Here is an 18,585-nt window from a genome sequence, read left to right on the forward strand (position 1 = left end):
TAAATTTATACGATTTATTTTCAATATGATTTAATTTTTAATTTTATACAAAATTAATAATTTCACTAAAATAAAATAAAAATATCACTACAGAACAACATAATCGCGGACCTCTGGGGGTCCGCGGACCACCAATTGGGAACCGCTGGTATACTGTATCAGCCATCATCACATATTATACCATCATAAACAATTGTTACCAATTGGCAATTAGTCTGTAATAAAATAACTTATAGTAGTCAATAGATATATTATTATGTCACATACATGTTGTTCGATACCTAGACTACTAAGTACCTATATTTAATAAATTAAATTGAATATAAATTTCCTAATAGACTCTAGTATAATACAGAATTGTAGCAAGAAACAGAAACGACCCTAGCAGTAAACCAAATTTGTGTCCCTCATTAAATTACGCTTAAAATAAAAAACCGACAGGTATTATTTTTAATTTTGTAGATTATAATATTTGAATTGAGAATGCCACTCAATTGCGCCTTTGATATAATTTTGCCCCTGGCAAATGGTGCCTACGACGCTGGTATTATATCCCACTTAGACTTGAGATTGGTAGGTATTACTCTGGGTACTCATTGTTAGTTGATACTTTGATAGCACAAAAAGAATAGCTTTAAAATAAAAAGTTGAAAAATGTTGGAGATACATCAGAAAATGTGTGGTGGGTTTAGTTTCGTTGATAAATAGATGAATTTTTAAAGTTTTTTCTCATGACATACGATTATTTAACACCGGTCGTCACTTCTTCATGAGACAAATTATGTAATATGATATATATTAATTATTAGGTAGTTAATCAATTTGTTATACACGAAAAACACGAGTTTAAATTATTTTAATGACACGAACAGGAAAATGTACTAATTTTTTTTTTAAACAAGACACATCGAGTTTCCACAACGATTTGTATTCGTTAATATAAATAATAACATAGAAAGATAACTATGACCAAAGTGGATTCGATTATTTTTATATTTTTAAATTATTACAAAACAAAGTATTACAAATAAATATTATATAATTAATTATAAAATTTTTATTTAATCAAAAATATAGAAATTATTTTTTTTTTTAACTGAATAAATCAAAACAATTATTGGTTGCTCAGATATTGAATAATATACTTTTCTGACATAAATTAAGCCACTGTATTCCCTACCAATGAGATGATATGAAATCAACAGTATAACATAAAATATTTTTAAATATCACCGCATACGCATTTTTTCCTTAAACCTACAAATTACAATTTGTTATATTGTGAGTAAAACTCAATATTGAAAACATATAAGGCCTTTAAATGTAATAGTAGATGTATAGGACTGTAAATATTATCTAATTAACGATACAATTTATTTTAATGGTGAAAATGTTATCCTCTCTGAATAATACATCCATGTCTTTTTTTTCTCAATTTGTTTGGCAACATAATTTATATCTCTATCGTCTGTTTGATTACATGACAATATTCCTATGGTCCAAACTACAGCCAATAACAATCTATCAAAACTGTGAAAATTATTTTACTTATTACTTATTATGTGATCCAATAAATAATATATGGTACCTATAATACTGAACGTACCTCATTAATTTTTGAGACCATAACATAATTAGAAGACATGAGGAACTTGGGAATCCCATATTTGATAATAATCGATCAAATTGTCGGGATTTCAACGAACAATAATTTTCATTAATCAAATAATAATAAAAAATCTGTGGAAAAAAATTTATCGATTACAAAACTATTTAATAATTGAAAATTCGTACTACATATTTTACTACATTTATGTATTTAAGCTTATACTAGAATGTGCATAATACCTATTATGAAAAATAAATTGTCTAATATAGGTATGAAACGTATTTCAATATATTAGTAAATAATTGATTATTTACTTGAACTTGAAATAATATTCTTTCAATATATTTAATATTTATGGGATAAAATTCATGTTAACATATTTTACATAGATTATGTAATTGAAAATAGAGCCCTTCGCAAATTTTAAAACCCTTAAAAATGTAAATTATAAAAAAAAATAATTATAAATGTTGTGCATTATAATGTTACATAAATAAATAATAATGATAATAGTGAATAAAAAATAGATAATAGTATGTGAACATTATGATGAAAGACATATATTTTAATCAATACAATTTACCATACCTAGTGAGAAAGCTGAATAATCAACAGAATAATAAAAAAAAAAGTAGTGTATTATTATATTAACAAATTTTTGTATATTCTAATTTTGTGCATCTTAAATTCTTAATTGTTTTTTTTTAATTATCTAATGTATTGATAGAAATGTTTTAAAAGTTGAATGGATGTTTTATAGTTTATGAAATAAGCAGGCATAGGAATAGGCAGGCACCAACTTGAGAATTATGACTGCGAGAATTATGTACGGAGTAAATAACAACCGGGATAACAACATAGTTTTTAAAGATAATCAAAATTAGAGAAAACATTTTTTAGTGTTTATTCAAATAATTTTAAAATGATAAATTGAAATTAATCCATCTAATTTAATTTAAATATAATAAATTCATTTATTTTACTTTACCGGGTTGAGTCCTATTATCTCGGTAATATCAATTGCTAACATAATCATAAATAATATAATCCACATGGAACAATGCAAATAAAAGAAAATAATTTCAGCATAATTTATTATGTTCAGATTCCACAAGCATATCTCGGGAATTTCTTGCCAAAAGCCAATAACTCCCTAACAAAAATATGTTTATACCTAATTACATGATACCGAATTATTGTACAAAAAAGAAAAAAAATTGTTAATTAGTAACTAGTTTTTACGTTTAAAATAGTTGAAAGCAAGACAATTTTAGTAAATTTGAAATAACAATCAGGCAATCCACATGAGTTGCCAATACGTTTAATGACAACCCCAACTATTGAAGGTAAATATAAATAACAAGTTGCGATTGTCCAGTTCACAATTATCCTAAAATAAATACCTAAAACAATTGGGTTTTTAAAATATAGTTAGTCATAAATCATAATATACATCCACATATAAATAGCATACAAAATGTACTATAATAATTAATAGGTAGGTTTATAAGAATTACAATCTTTTTTTACAATTTATTATATGAACTTATTGAAAAGTCAATTAACATATTTACAAAACAAAAATAATAATGAACAAAAAACGATATTGAAAACTGAATATATATATATATATATTAGGCGCAAATCGTGAAGCATTTAAAATTCAAATTTTGACAATATTTGGTATAAAAATTGAATATAAATAAAACCACAATAAAAATATCTCGAACATTTAAATTAGGTGATGAAACATGAATCATGATGCTCTCATGATAAAAACATTATTTTTTATAACACCTACCAAAAGACAATGTTGTGAATAATTTATCTAAATCAAGATTATAAATATATGAAGTATTAATAATAATTAATGGACTTGTAAATTCTTAAATTTTTAATTGATATAATTATACGAGTATAACCTACAAAAGGAATTTTTAATAGAAATATTATTTTAAAGATACACATTTATTCACAACTGATTGAATTGTGTAACTTAAAAATAAACATTATTGACTTATTCTCCTGTTTTACTACTTACACCAAGTATATAGTTTCTGTGGTGGATAATTTTAATTACTAGTGGCAGTAGGTGCATTGTTTATTAGATATTATTATTAAGTGTTTGGTTATTATAGTACTTTACTACTGATAATAAATCTTATATAAATATTTTGTGATTTTTATTGTGTTATATGTGTTGACTTTATTGTATTATATTTATGTTACTAATACTGTTTAAAATTCTAAGAGTTTATAATGAGTCCATCAGTAATAACATAAAAATATAATTACAATCATATAGATGAACATTAAATATTAATTAGCTGAAGTCAGGAGACTTAATATTTTAAAATTTAATTCAATGGATATAATATATACTCTTAGGTACTTTGACCTATAACTGGCTAGCTTAAATATGTATTTAGTAAACAGTTAATTAAATTAACACATATTATAATTTACAAGGGGCAACTTCATTTGTCTATAATTGTCTATTATATTTCATTCTCCAGATCTCTCCCTGGAATGCTATACCAATAGATAACAATTAAAAATTAAGAATACTGCAGGTTCGTAACACACACCAACAACCCCAACTTCCGACTTACTTGAACCGGATGGTAATAAATCATTATCGGATGGCAGCGCAGTGTTGAAACCGACGAGGAAAAGGCCGAAACGCAAGACGGACACAATAGTAACGTAAATGCCGGTGATCACGGAGATTATAGCTATCGATATACAACAGATGCTACCATTGCTACCGCGTCCTCGGAAAACTGTCGTATTACCCATATCCATCGTCGTCCGCCAAACACGAACCATCTGAACTTGTTGAAGAACTAAAATGATATATTAATTGCACACATCGTTATATTACGTAGTAGTGCAGCACGTCCTGTATAATATCGAGATCTATTAGCAATAGTAAAATATTTGAGTATTGTGTTATTAACTATTAAGTACCTAATGTTTATCAATGTCGAAAAACAATTTTTAATATTTTTATCACTTATTATTAGTAGAATAGTTGTTGTAGCTAGTTGTAGGTGGACTACCGGACACCAGCTGGACTACTGTCGTTCGTTAGTCGTTACAAACTTACAACGGTTCAGAATATGACGTTAGTAAAGATAATTACCAATAAATAGTTAAGCAGGTTTGCAACAATAACGATTTCGAGTGTTGATAATTAACTTTTAAACACAATTAATATGTACTTGTTTGTATCATATTAGTACAAATTTAAAATCAATTATTATCTGCAGTTAACAAGTACTATTTTTGGACTGCCAAATAATCACAGAATATAATATTAATCTTATTACTTATTATCTTAAATTTTGGTTGAGTCTTGAGTAGTATTTAAGATCTATGGTATTACCACAGAAGAAAGTGCATTTATCAAGTGTCTACAGTGTCTACACTCCCATCGGCCTCTCTTTGAAAGAATAAACCTTGAGTAGGTATTGCCAAAGAACCGAAAGAACAAAGCTATTATCTGTTCACAGATTTATAAAAATAGTATTTTTATATATAATTATGGTAATTGGTAATTAGTATTGATAAAACTGAAAACCCAAGGTAAATGGATAACCTATTAATCCTCCTTGCAGTAGAACCGTCCGAAACGTATATATAGTTAGGGTCATCATTCACCACAAGTCTTGTTTAAAATAGTATGGTCTCTTTTATGATAATCCAATTTAGTTTATAATAAATTAATAAAAATAATATATATATATGTATATACAAGTATATACATCATACATAGTACACACAGGTTAAGGTGTATGTAATTAAATTAAAAATATAAATTTCAAAAATGAACAAGTTTTCACAATACTACCCAAATACACAAAAAGTAAATTAACACACCCTCACGCACGTAAATGTATGTTGAGCATATATTAATCTGTGAGTTATTGAGTTATAAGAACTTTTAAATCGTAATATTTTACATAACTTCTTTGGAAATTAAAATATTCTAAAAAACCAATGTTCAAATACTGATAATGTTAGAGCCATAAAGTTTTATAATTAGTTCTAAATTCCATAGTAATTATAAAAACAAAATATAAGCTATAATATTTTTTTACTTTAAGCAACAATCAACTATGGCCATTAGCATTTTTTAAGGGTTAAGGTTAGTTAGTATGGTACATGGGTTATGTGAGACAAGGACCACTATATATTAATTTACATGAAACAAATTTAAATAATTACATAAGTATATTAAACCCTTTAAATTCTAAGTAATATAATAAGTACTCAATTGTAATTCCTACAGGAGACTCTAAATTTCCAATGTAAATTTTGTAGCAGATACGCCCAAATATTTTCAATTTAGTCATTAATTAACTATTAAGGAAATTCTCATATAGATCATGGTTGATTTGTTATTTAACATAATAATATAAAAGACTCTATTATTCTCAATATATTGTGTATATTAATTGATTTATCTTTATTTTTTTTTGTTCTAGTGAAAATTAGATTTTAAATTATTTATTTATTTCACATGAGTTGGTACATATACATTTAAAAAAATTGCACTCTAAAATTGCACTTATATGCCACTGTTCTGCCATACTCAAAAACCATAATGTCAACACACTAATCATAATTCATAAACTATTAAGATACTAAATTATTGTACATAAATAATGTATTTTATTATATAGCTTTTTAGAAATTCACGACTAGGGCTCAGAAATGATAGGAGTTAAAACTTAAAATACGAGAGCAAGAATATTAAATATGCAACTCCTACAACTTCCTAAAATATATTTATAATACCATTTAGTATAGAATATAGACAGAACTATAGTATCATAGTAGTACTATTTATACTCAATTATAACACATCGAATATTTAAAATATGATAAGCATAATAACTAACAAATATAATAACCAAAATAAAGCGTAAATAATGTTAATAATTAATATATATAAGATTCAATCCTCTTTTTTACCAAAATATACCTAAAATATCTTATGAAAAATTGAAAATGGTCCTGACTTTTGTTATCATCAAATAAAACTTCTGGTAATATACTTGAATTCAACACAAAGTTAACTTGAAAACAAATTTTCCACTTTTTTATAAATTGAATTTCTGAGACCTAACTCTTTAAGATAAGATTTATAAATGTTAAATATTAAGAATTTAAAATGTTAAGGTAAAATATTAATTTAAAAATGCAAAAATTGTTTTCAAAAAATTGCATGGAATAAATAGGTTATAAATAATATAACTGAAAAAATATTGATCCTTTTGACAAAAAAAAAAATATATCAACATAAACACACTCAGAACATTGCCTTATTTACTAATTAAAAACAATCATTATTAAATTTTCTTAATGTTTAACAATAAAAATTCTGACTTATACAATTATACCATATGATATTATGCTTATGTATTTTGTTGCTAATGAATTTAATTTGGAACTGCTGTTGTAATTGACCAATTCTACAATTGTGCATAATTGAATCTGAATTTGAATGCTTCTTAGTTCTTTATTGAAATTTTTCTTTTTTCCATTATTTAAACTAAAATATAAATCGATAAAAATAAATGTACATGTATATTATGTATAAAAATTAAATAGGTACTTACCCTTTTCATAATATTTTAAATTTCTTTGGATTGAGAAATGAAAAATTACGGTTTTCTGAGCTTAAATCATTTCTAATATATTTTAAATACCTCTCTTTCGTGGATTGTAATGAACGACAATTAAATACCTGAAATATAAAGGAATATAATTTGTTTCATAAGTTTAGTAAAAATTCTTTTTTGATGTTATAATTGTTGTTATTACATAATACATTTAAGTATTTGGTAGAAATAGATTGATTTTAGATTTAGAATTTAAAGAAGAATGATGAATTAAATTTTTGAATCTTACAAACTTGGATTGAAAAATTAACTACTATAGAAAGTAATAATATGTAAAAAAAATATTGAGTATGTAAAAAATATCAAGTCAAATGTAAAAAAATAAATGTATAAAAATATTAAAACTCTTTAGAGAACACTACACACATAATTGTTGTCTCCGTCTTTCAACTGTTAGTAACTGTTGTAATAAACAAATTTACACTTAGCAGATCAATTTAATTCCGTTAGTTTAAAAATTAGAGTAAATTTACCTATTATGAAACTTGATGGGAAGAACATTATCTGTGTTTGTATATGGGTGTTCGCGTTTATATGTCATGGTGTTGCATTCGTTGTTGTTTTCGTTTTAGTATTTTCGCGCGATGCATTGCGTTGCGTATCGGTGCGTTACGTAGCCGCGGTCATTGTCGGCGGCGGCAACAAAGCCTCCGTGTGCGACAGACCGGTTACGTAATCGCGCTGTTATCATGGCACGGAAATGTTCGTTGTGTGTTAACATTTTTGATTTTTCGGTTATGTTTTTAGTAAAAAGTTAAAGTCATGCTCTCAGTGTCACAAGTTTTCTTAATTTCGCGTGTTTGTCCAGTTTTGTGTGGTGGCACTGAGACACTTATCTTCATCTTGTTGTGTCCGGCGGCATAGCCTTCGTGGTGAATGTCGTCGGCACCGTCGTTTTTTTTTTGCGCTTACTTCTCGTAGTGTACACATCAATTCGTTTATGTTCCTGTGTCTGCAGCCATTTGTTCTTTTGAAAAACACGTTTTTGTCACCTCTTCGTTTTTGTGAATCGGCCGTCTGGTAAAGTATCGTTCGAGGCAATTTAATATTGTCCAACGTCTAAACCTTTCTTTGTTTTTTAGCTTGCCAGCGGTCGCCTGTGAATAACGTTGTTTTGTCAATTGTGTGATCGTTCTTGGTCTGCAGAGCACAGCAATTTGTATTTTGTCTTCGTTGGTGATTGTGGCTTGGTGGTCGCACGTACTGGACTGTGATCGTTACTTTATAATACTGCTGTGTGCCGTCTTAGGCAGGTCATTACAGTTCTGGTACGGTCGCGTTGGGATTAAATCCGCCATCAATCACAATCACATGTAAGTATTGGTCGACCATATTTGTTTGTTTTTTCATTGTTTAAGGCCGACGGGCCTAGCCGCAAAGGCTATTTATTATTATTATACTTATAAAAATAGTGTTCCTATTAATTATTTATTGTGTGCCGTATGGGCCACTTATTTTTCTTGTAATATTTTTATTGCATTATTTTATTGTAGTCATTGTGCAGCTATAAGGCCAGTATTATTATTGTTATTACTCGAATTATTGTTATTATACTTATTATTATTGTTATTGCACAAATATTTCTTATTGCATAAATTATTATTATTATATTTATTATCATTTTTCTATAAATCATTGTTTTTATTACATTTTATTATTATAAGGCTCATTTATTTATTTTCATTTAAGGCGAACAAGCCAGCCTATTATTTGTATCTAGGCATTTGCCGCGCCCACATTTGGTGACCTCGACGTGATTTGTACTTATATTCATATTTTTTGTTATTTTGATTTTGTATTCTCCTTAATTGTCGAACACATCACATTCAAGTTCAACAGATCAATCACAAACTCAACTGCACCATGTCGACTCCTGAGGCTGGGCCTTCCAAGGAAATGCGCAAATTGATCAAGCATCGAGTCTCGACTAAATCCACTATCCAAGTTATAAATGAATATGTCAAAAACTTCAATCCAGCAATTCATTCCAGTAGACAATTGCAAATAAGATTAACTAAATTAAATGAATGTATTGATTTATTTAATGAAGCTCAACAGTCTATTGCTGATTTAGATCAAGGACATGATGAAGAAAGGGAGCGATTGAAGTTTGAAGATGAATGCTTAACATTGAAGGCTACCATGGAAGATCTTATTGCCAAAAATACACCTGCTGAAATCGTTAACACTTCACACTCATCTCATTCATCCACTGGAGATTCTTTAAGACTTCCAACAATCCAGCCTCCGACCTTTAATGGAAATCTTGAAGACTGGCCTTCATTCTTTGATACGTTTAATGCACTCTTTCACAATAATGTAACTTTAAATGATGTGCAAAGACTCCATTACTTAAAAACCAGTGTGTGTGGACCTGCAGCTGATATTATAAAAACATTCACGATCACTGCTGAAAATTATCAGGTTGCTTACAATGAGTTGGTACGTCAATTTGAAAATAGAAGTCTAACCATTCAGACACACATACGTGCCTTACTGCAATCACCCAAAATAACTTCACCTTCTGCAGCTGATTTACGAAAATTGCACCACCACATTGCTTCACATGTTCGTGCTCTTAAAGCTCTTGGTCAGCCGGTGCAGTACTGGGACGCCTGGCTGGTGACTTTAATTTGTAGCCAACTTGATTCAATCACCGCTGGCGAGTGGCAGTTACGTCAAGACAACAAAGAGCTTCCGACTTATGAGCAGATCGAACTATTCTTGTCTAAGCGTGTATCAGCATATGAAGTATGCTCTAATTCAGTCAATATATCAGATAAAATTTCCAAAGCTAAACCTCCGTATCATAACCATGGCAATAACAAATCGTTGTTTACTCGCTCATCAGATCAAAAGACTATCAAATGTCCATTGTGTTCATCTGCACATAGAATATATCATTGTGATACGTTTGATAAATTGCCATTATCTGAGAAGAGAACTGTGGTCCGAAATGCCAAGCTCTGCTTCAATTGTTTAAATTATGGTCATCAAAGTGCAGATTGTAAATTTTCGCATTGTCCTAAATGCAACAAAAGGCATAATTCAAAATTGCATGAAGAACCTTCTAGTGAAAGACCAAGCATTTCTCAAACCAATGATGAACTAACATCACATCCCATTGCCACTGCCATGTGCACTGGGGTAGCCAACACACACTCTTCAAATTTAAATGTACTTCTAGCCACTGCTATTGTGAACATTTGTGACAAATTCGGAACTATGCATTCATGTCGAGCCGTTATGGATTCGGGCTCTCAATTAAATTTTATAACGGATTCCTTTGCTAAAAAATTGAAACTATCTGAAATAATGAAGTCTCTCAATATTATTGGTGTTTCGTCTATGTCATCTTCATCCAAACAACTTGAAGATACTACTGTGTGGTCACGTTTCGGTGATTATACTACAAAAATTACGTTGCATTCATTGCCAATCATTGTCAACTCACTTCCATCCCATTTAGTTATCCGTGAAAATTTGAAAATTCCTAATAACTTGCAAAATCTCTTAGCTGATCCACAATTTCATCTACCAGGACCAATTGACTTATTACTAGGTGCTGACCTATTTTTTGAAATTTTTTCTGGAACGAAGGTCGCACTGAATAAACATGCTGCTCTCCACCATACGAAATTTGGTTGGATAGTTACTGGCAAGGTTCTGGAGACATCAAACTGTAACAAGTCATCTGCCTTGATGGTAAATCACGATTCTGCTTTGTCTTTTTTTATATCAAAAAGTAATCAACGTACTATGGAGGAACTCAGGGCCGAGGAGCATTTCAAAGAGAATTTTTGTCGCAGTACAAATGGTCGCTTTATCGTGCGGTTACCACTATCTCAAAATCCTGATGTACTTGGCAATTCCCTCACTATGGCCGAAAAAAGGTTTTTCAATTTAGAAAGAAGACTTGCCAGAGACAACTCATTAGCTAAGCAGTATGATGAATTCATTCAAGAGTACATAGCGTTAGGTCACATGGAATTAACAACATCCGCCAGTGACAAGCCTATGTATTATTTACCACATCACGCGGTCTTCAAATCAGACAGTTCAACAACAAAACTTCGTGTAGTTTTTGATGGGTCTGCGGAATCAACTTCTGGACTTTCATTAAATGATATTATGCTGAGAGGACCAAAGATCCAACCTGATATCTATAATATTTTATTGCGTTTCCGCTTAAACCGTATTGCACTAACTGCTGATGTGGCAAAGATGTATCGCCAAGTGTTAGTGGATGAAGGAGACTGTTATCTACAACGAATAGTTTATCGCTCGCATCCTGATGAATCTTTGAAACATTTCAACTTAAAAACTGTGACCTACGGTACAAAGTCTGCTTCCTTTTTGGCAACACGTTGCCTATTCCAACTTGGTTATGAACATCGTGATACTGCAATTGGTCAAACTATTTGTAATGATTTTTATGTAGATGACCTCATTAGTGGAGGTGACTCTGATCAGGATTGTTTTTCAATATATGAACAGCTTCAATCCATTTTGGGCTCTGCTGGTTTTCCTCTACGAAAATGGTGCTCAAGTTCTAAAGATCTCCTCAATCGCCTGCCTCATGCGCAGGATGATCCAAACTTTATGGTCAAATTAAGTGAGGACGATGTAGTGAGTGCCTTGGGAATGTTGTGGCAGCCATCTATTGACAGTTTTCGGTTTTTAATGAAGAAATGGACGCCACCTCAGTTCATTACCAAGCGCAGTCTTTTATCAAATATAAATAGTGTGTATGATCCTATCGGCTTCATTTCTTGTGTGCTAATCAAAGGCAAAATTTTTATGCAACAAGTGTGGAGTTTTAAAATGGATTGGGATGAACCATTGCCTGGAGAATTATATTCAAAGTGGATCAAGTTTTATTCGAGTTTGGGTAACCTTGATAAATTGATCATACCAAGATTAGCACTAGCACATTGTTCTACCAGATATACACTTCATGGCTTCTGTGATGCCTCACAGAATGCATTTGGTGCTTGTGTCTATATCCGTTCAGAGACCAGCGACAATGTTTTTGTTGTAAATTTATATACATCCAGATCTCGAGTTGCACCAATCAAGGCCACTACCATTCCACGCCTTGAATTATGTGGTGCTTTACTATTGGCTGAATTAATTACTGAGGTTAAGGACGAACTCAAAAAATCAAATATTACCGTGACGTCAAATAATACTTATTTATGGACGGACTCAACTATCGTCCTTGCATGGATCAATAGTTTATCTCTCTTTCAAGTCTACGTTGCCAATCGCATTGCTCGAATAAATGATCTAACGCATGCATCACAATGGCATCATACCCCGACTTCTGAAAATCCTGCAGACCTAATCTCCAGAGGTGTAGATGCAGACTCAGTAAGCACTTGTTACATTTGGTGGCACGGTCCAAAATGGTTGAGTAAAGATAAACAAAGTTGGCCCAAAAATCCTACCTTACCATCAGAATTACCAGAAATTCGGCCTATCAATATGGTATTGTCGGCCATAGCAGAAGAAAATTTCTGGATTTTGAATAAATATTCAAGTTGGATTATGCTCATAAGAATCACTGCTTTGGTACGCCGATTTGTCTCCAATTGCAAGGATTCCCTATCAAAACACCCTGAGAGACGTGTTTTTGATTCTATCACACTAAATGAGTTACTGCTAGCTGAACGTTTTTGGTTAATCAAGGCTCAAAGTTCTGCATTTCATGATGAATTGGTGTGCTTGAAGGCTAAAAAGAATGTGCATCGCAAAAGTGCATTGACTTCGCTAAGTCCGTTCATTGACGACGAAGGCTTAATCAGGGTTGGTGGTCGACTTACAAATGCGCATATGCATTGCAGCAGCAAGCATCCAATCGTTCTTCCTTCCCGAGCCACAATAACTAAATTAATATTTCGTTACGAACATTGTCGCCTCATGCATGTAGGCCCTCAAGCTTTACTGGCTCATATATCTATAAAATATTGGGCTATTCGAGGCAGAATTGTAGCCAGAAAGGTTGTCCAGCAATGTGTACAATGTTTTCGAGCGAATCCTAGATTTTCAGCCCCACCAATGGCTCCGTTACCAAAGGAGCGTGTGACAATTGACAGAGCTTTTAATCGCACTGGAGTAGACTTCTGCGGACCAGTTTTAATTAGGAGTGGTATTAGACGAGTCACTGCTATTAAATGTTACATCGCCGTCTTTGTATGCTTTGTTACCAGAGCGGTGCACCTGGAGCTAGTTACTGACCTGACAGCCGATGCATTTATTGCTGCTCTATCAAGGTTCATGTCCAGGAGGGGAATGTGCTCGCATTTGTATAGTGACAATGCTACAAATTTTGTAGGAGCTCACAAGGTGTTGAAACAGTACTTCTCACAAAGTAGCAAAAACCAGCGAGTCACGGATCTGATGGCTAACCAGGGAATACAGTGGCATTTTATTCCTCCTTCTGCACCCCATTTTGGCGGCCTCTGGGAGGCAGCTGTAAAGTCCGCCAAACGGCTTATGCTAAAGATCACAAAGGGTGCACTACTTACTGCGGAAGAGCTGAATACTCTGTTGTGTAAGATCGAAGCTGTTTTAAATTCACGTCCTATGACATCGTTGTCTGATGACCCCAGTGAATATAAGGCCCTTACTCCAAGTCATTTCATTATTGGAGGGAATCTCATGTTGCCACAAGAGCCGGATTTATCGGCCGTTCCTATGAACAGATTGCGTAGATTTCAATTAATGCAAGCACAGCTACAAAGATTCTGGACCCGTTGGAGCATGGAATATCTACCACAGATGCAAAAACGCGGTAGGTGGACTTCTCCAAGCAGAGCTATTCAAGTCGGTGATCTGGCAATACTTAAGGAAGACAATGTCCCCATTCTACAGTGGAAGTTAGTCAGAATCAGTGCCGTGCACCCCGGGGCAGACGGAATCATTCGAGTTGTGACCATCAAACAGAGTGCTGGTGCTGAAATGAAGAGACCTGTCGTCAAACTTGCACTCTTACCCAGTACTGTCGACATTGCAGATTCCGAAGACCCCATTCCTTCTTAATTTCATTGAATTCATTTATTTGTTATCATATTCTTTTTTGGATTACCATTATTTATTTGTTATTATATTTTTTTTTTTTTTTTTTTGGATTGCTATTATCTATTTATTTTTTTTTGTTTTCTTTTTTAAATGTTTATAATCTATTTATATTGTTAGCTAATCGAATGTTTATGTTATACTATATCATATTTAATTTGTGTTGAATTGAAACTCCTGCGTCCTTTCAAGGCGGGGAGAATGTTCGCGTTTATATGTCATGGTGTTGCATTCGTTGTTGTTTTCGTTTTAGTATTTTCGCGCGATGCATTGCGTTGCGTATCGGTGCGTTACGTAGCCGCGGTCATTGTCGGCGGCGGCAACAAAGCCTCCGTGTGCGACAGACCGGTTACGTAATCGCGCTGTTATCATGGCACGGAAATGTTCGTTGTGTGTTAACATTTTTGATTTTTCGGTTATGTTTTTAGTAAAAAGTTAAAGTCATGCTCTCAGTGTCACAAGTTTTCTTAATTTCGCGTGTTTGTCCAGTTTTGTGTGGTGGCACTGAGACACTTATCTTCATCTTGTTGTGTCCGGCGGCATAGCCTTCGTGGTGAATGTCGTCGGCACCGTCGTTTTTTTTTTGCGCTTACTTCTCGTAGTGTACACATCAATTCGTTTATGTTCCTGTGTCTGCAGCCATTTGTTCTTTTGAAAAACACGTTTTTGTCACCTCTTCGTTTTTGTGAATCGGCCGTCTGGTAAAGTATCGTTCGAGGCAATTTAATATTGTCCAACGTCTAAACCTTTCTTTGTTTTTTAGCTTGCCAGCGGTCGCCTGTGAATAACGTTGTTTTGTCAATTGTGTGATCGTTCTTGGTCTGCAGAGCACAGCAATTTGTATTTTGTCTTCGTTGGTGATTGTGGCTTGGTGGTCGCACGTACTGGACTGTGATCGTTACTTTATAATACTGCTGTGTGCCGTCTTAGGCAGGTCATTACAGTTCTGGTACGGTCGCGTTGGGATTAAATCCGCCATCAATCACAATCACATGTAAGTATTGGTCGACCATATTTGTTTGTTTTTTCATTGTTTAAGGCCGACGGGCCTAGCCGCAAAGGCTATTTATTATTATTATACTTATAAAAATAGTGTTCCTATTAATTATTTATTGTGTGCCGTATGGGCCACTTATTTTTCTTGTAATATTTTTATTGCATTATTTTATTGTAGTCATTGTGCAGCTATAAGGCCAGTATTATTATTGTTATTACTCGAATTATTGTTATTATACTTATTATTATTGTTATTGCACAAATATTTCTTATTGCATAAATTATTATTATTATATTTATTATCATTTTTCTATAAATCATTGTTTTTATTACATTTTATTATTATAAGGCTCATTTATTTATTTTCATTTAAGGCGAACAAGCCAGCCTATTATTTGTATCTAGGCACTTGCCGCGCCCACAATGGGTTTATTAAGATAACTTAGTTTTTAAGTGAGTTATGAGCATTTTTAATTTACATTTTGTATATTATATGCATAACTTGCTACAAAATTGAACTATTGTAAAAATAACCTCATATAATTTTCTTAACATCAAGTTTCATAATAGATCAATTTACTCTAATTTTTAAACTAATGGAGCTAAACGTGATATGCTAAGCTAAATTTGCTAAAATATTATGCACTTGTAAGACGGAGCCAACAAATGGTTGTGTAATGTCCTCTTAAGGTATGTAAAATGTTATTTTAGTTATAACATCTGCCTACAGTACTGAATTGTTATATAATAAGATGTAACAATAATGACGTAGAATACAGTTTTTTTATTTACATATTTACATAATTTTTGTGTTTTAAATGAAATTTAATCTAGTCTTAAAAACATTTTAGACATAAATCACTTCATAGTAGCCATAATACGCTATTACTTACTAGTTTTCAATTTATTACATATTTTATTTTTACTTCAATCAGTTAACTTCTATGAAATATTAAAATGAAAAAGAAAATATATATATGTAGGATTGGGCACCAAAATATACACTTGAATAACCAACAGTACACTAGTAACGAATCAACTATTTATTGATGCACAAATAACAAAATACAAACTTAAACAATCAACAACAACAAACGACTAATGGAACACTCGCACGTCAAAACAACACTAACGCTTAGCTTCCACCCACCACCCTAGCTGTATCAGAAACCGGCCCTCTCACTGGTAGACAACTCAACTCCACAAATACAACATGAATTTTAACAATTTTCAAACAATAAATCATACAGTTTTTTTATGTTGATATAAGGGCAATAGACAAAAATAAATAAAAGTTCCCTTATAAATTAGTTTCTAATAACCTTGCTAAATTGGTTAATTTAAGAATTGTTAAAAAAAACTATAAAAATGCAAATAATTAGATTATGTTACCAGTGTATGCTGTGATCATGATGGCCATTGAACAAGCTACTGGCATTGTTGCCATCACTGGTACAGACGCCGCAGGCAAGTTACTAAAGATCAGAAAAGTGACCTGATTTCGTAAACCTGTTTCAGTGTTTCATATCCCAGAACTGGTAGTTTAATTAAGCCACATCAGTCGAGTTTGGGTTGAATTTATGACATGTAAATACCACCAATTCATTTTTTAACCTATAAAAAAAACAAAGTTCAATAATATTTCAAAAGATCAAATTCAAATCTGAATGCACATACATGACAAAATATAAATATAATAATAATAATATACATATATACCTACAATAAAAAGAAAAGAATAAAATATAAAAACTAAATTTCACAAGGCTAGATACAGTTAGGAAAATTTAGTATTTAGAGTATTACACTTCACACAATTTATGGACACAGAGCGTCAACCATACAATGTTATTGAAAATGTATTGGTCTATTACTATCATAATAATATATACTTACAGTTTTATACGATAATAATCAAGAATCAAACATTTAAACAATAAGACAGAACTCGTTGTGTTAATAATAATGTTGGCCTTAAATTGGAAAATGAAATGTTTAAGGATAATCAAAACCAAATTTTTAAATGAAATTGGCTGAAAGATAATATTGGTGGAGTGTGTGGTTGTTTTACAGTTCAAAAAATTATGCCAATGGAATTTATATTTAAAAAAGTGCTGTCACCCTAGGCAGGAGGTCAGATACCTGCGGCTGGCTCATCTGTTGCTCTTTGGAAAATGCATCAATATCTTTAACTCATAAAATACAAATTGAAATTTGGTAATTTTTTTATATTACAGGTATAATTTCTTTTAGATGCTTTATTTTTATTTTCAAACATTTTCTAATATGAACTTTATTAAAAATAAATTAAGAAGCAAATATTAGCCAACTGAATAGCTCAGGGATAAACTGATATCAGCTTAGACACATGTTTGAAGTTGAAAACTATACATTATTCTACAGATTTAATAATAATAATAATGTATAAATGAAACTAAGTTTTTATAAATTTAACGGTATTAAATGTTTTTAATACCTACCAATTTCTAATGAAATTGCTTAGTAAAATATATTAATCGTTTTATGTACTATGGTATGTATTTTTATCAACCATTGTTGCTCTTCAAAAATCATGATTTTTTTTTTTTAAACAGCTTATTTACTAGAAAAAGTGTCCGGTCCGTGCCCTAGGTTATTCATTCACTCAATACGTACAGTTAGGTATGTTGATTATCTGATCACTTCCAGGCCATGGTTCTTCTCTACCAATACGTGGACTTCAAACGAGTACAAGCTGGTATTTTTAAGTGATATAGACTTTCCTTTCGAATGTTGATAGTTTGATGTAGCCAACGTGCCAACGTAGCAATTTAATTAAAATTTGAGAAATATATTAAACTGATCAGAGAAACGAATAAATAATAATGTTCAATGTTCATGTGTGAGGTGTGACTACTGACTATCACATAATATATTCATATTATACGTTATCAGTTATGAATGATAAACTATATACACTGACTTCTATAATATTTATAGAATATTTATATATCATGATTATACCACAGATTAGGTAGGTTTGTAATCTGTGATTATACAGAACCGGACTGGCACCGGTTTGTTGTATTATGGCACAGGCGCACAGCCACGATAGTTCGGCTACTTACCACTATGTTGGTGGTTGTAAGTTAATCGTGATCCAATAAAATGTGTTGGCAATAAATCTGGTAAGTGGATGTTGCTCTGCTGTACAGAAAAAATAAAAATTCA

General features: G+C 31.5%; 2 protein-coding genes and 1 long non-coding RNA gene across 6 annotated transcripts; 1 reads left to right on the forward strand and 2 right to left on the reverse strand.

Annotated features, from left to right (window-relative positions):
- Positions 1-1,130: 1,130 nt before the first annotated feature.
- LOC149060808 (nurim homolog) lies at positions 1,131-4,724 on the reverse strand. 3 transcript variants are annotated; one of them, XM_089216319.1, is made up of 6 exons: positions 4,580-4,724; positions 4,222-4,511; positions 2,852-3,012; positions 2,598-2,762; positions 1,607-1,740; positions 1,131-1,530 (listed from the first exon to the last, which is right to left on the reverse strand). In XM_089216319.1, exons 2-6 carry the CDS (start codon positions 4,436-4,438, stop codon positions 1,374-1,376), a joined length of 834 nt encoding a protein of 277 aa, XP_089072445.1. In that variant the 5' UTR covers positions 4,439-4,511; positions 4,580-4,724; the 3' UTR covers positions 1,131-1,373. The 3 variants fall into 3 exon arrangements, with proteins under 3 accessions (XP_089072445.1, XP_089072446.1, XP_089072444.1); XM_089216320.1 differs by lacking the exon at positions 4,580-4,724 and having other exon boundaries at positions 4,228-4,561; XM_089216318.1 differs by lacking the exon at positions 4,580-4,724 and having other exon boundaries at positions 4,222-4,561.
- A 2,218-nt stretch (positions 4,725-6,942) lies between these two features.
- LOC149060809 (uncharacterized) lies at positions 6,943-18,242 on the reverse strand. The gene is made up of 4 exons (XR_016189845.1): positions 18,031-18,242; positions 16,768-16,989; positions 7,237-7,364; positions 6,943-7,169 (listed from the first exon to the last, which is right to left on the reverse strand). It is a non-coding gene; the product is annotated as an uncharacterized LOC149060809 (long non-coding RNA).
- Positions 7,827-15,692, forward strand: LOC149060810 (uncharacterized). Of its 2 annotated transcripts, none has more exons than XR_016190122.1 (2): positions 7,827-15,080; positions 15,143-15,692. XR_016190122.1 is itself a non-coding variant. In XM_089218603.1 (2 exons), the coding sequence occupies exon 2, from the start codon at positions 9,163-9,165 to the stop codon at positions 14,341-14,343; it is 5,181 nt and encodes a 1,726-aa protein (XP_089074729.1). In that variant the 5' UTR covers positions 7,827-8,319; positions 8,382-9,162; the 3' UTR covers positions 14,344-15,692. The 2 variants fall into 2 exon arrangements, 1 of the variants encoding a protein (XP_089074729.1); XM_089218603.1 differs by having other exon boundaries at positions 7,827-8,319; positions 8,382-15,692.
- Positions 18,243-18,585: the final 343 nt, after the last annotated feature.

The sequence above is a fragment of the Diuraphis noxia genome, unplaced genomic scaffold, assembly GCF_037042655.1.
Source record: "Diuraphis noxia isolate RWA-SAM2 unplaced genomic scaffold, SU_Dnox_SAM2 contig0001, whole genome shotgun sequence".
In the NCBI taxonomy this organism is placed as follows: domain Eukaryota; kingdom Metazoa; phylum Arthropoda; class Insecta; order Hemiptera; family Aphididae; genus Diuraphis; species Diuraphis noxia.

Excerpts from the sequence above, each read along its gene's own strand:
- LOC149060808 (XM_089216319.1), bottom strand. The coding sequence starts at position 4,438 with ATGGTTCGTGTTTGGCGGACGACGATGGATATGGGTAATACGACAGTT. Across the intron at positions 3,013-4,221 it reads TTTATTACCATCCGGTTCAA|GTATTTATTTTAGGATAATT; the intron begins GTAAGTCGGAAG and ends CAATTGTTTTAG. Across the intron at positions 1,741-2,597 it reads AGATAATAGGACTCAACCCG|ATTTTTTATTATTATTTGAT; the intron begins GTAAAGTAAAAT and ends TTTTTTCCACAG.
- LOC149060810 (XM_089218603.1), top strand. The coding sequence starts at position 9,163 with ATGTCGACTCCTGAGGCTGGGCCTTCCAAGGAAATGCGCAAATTGATC.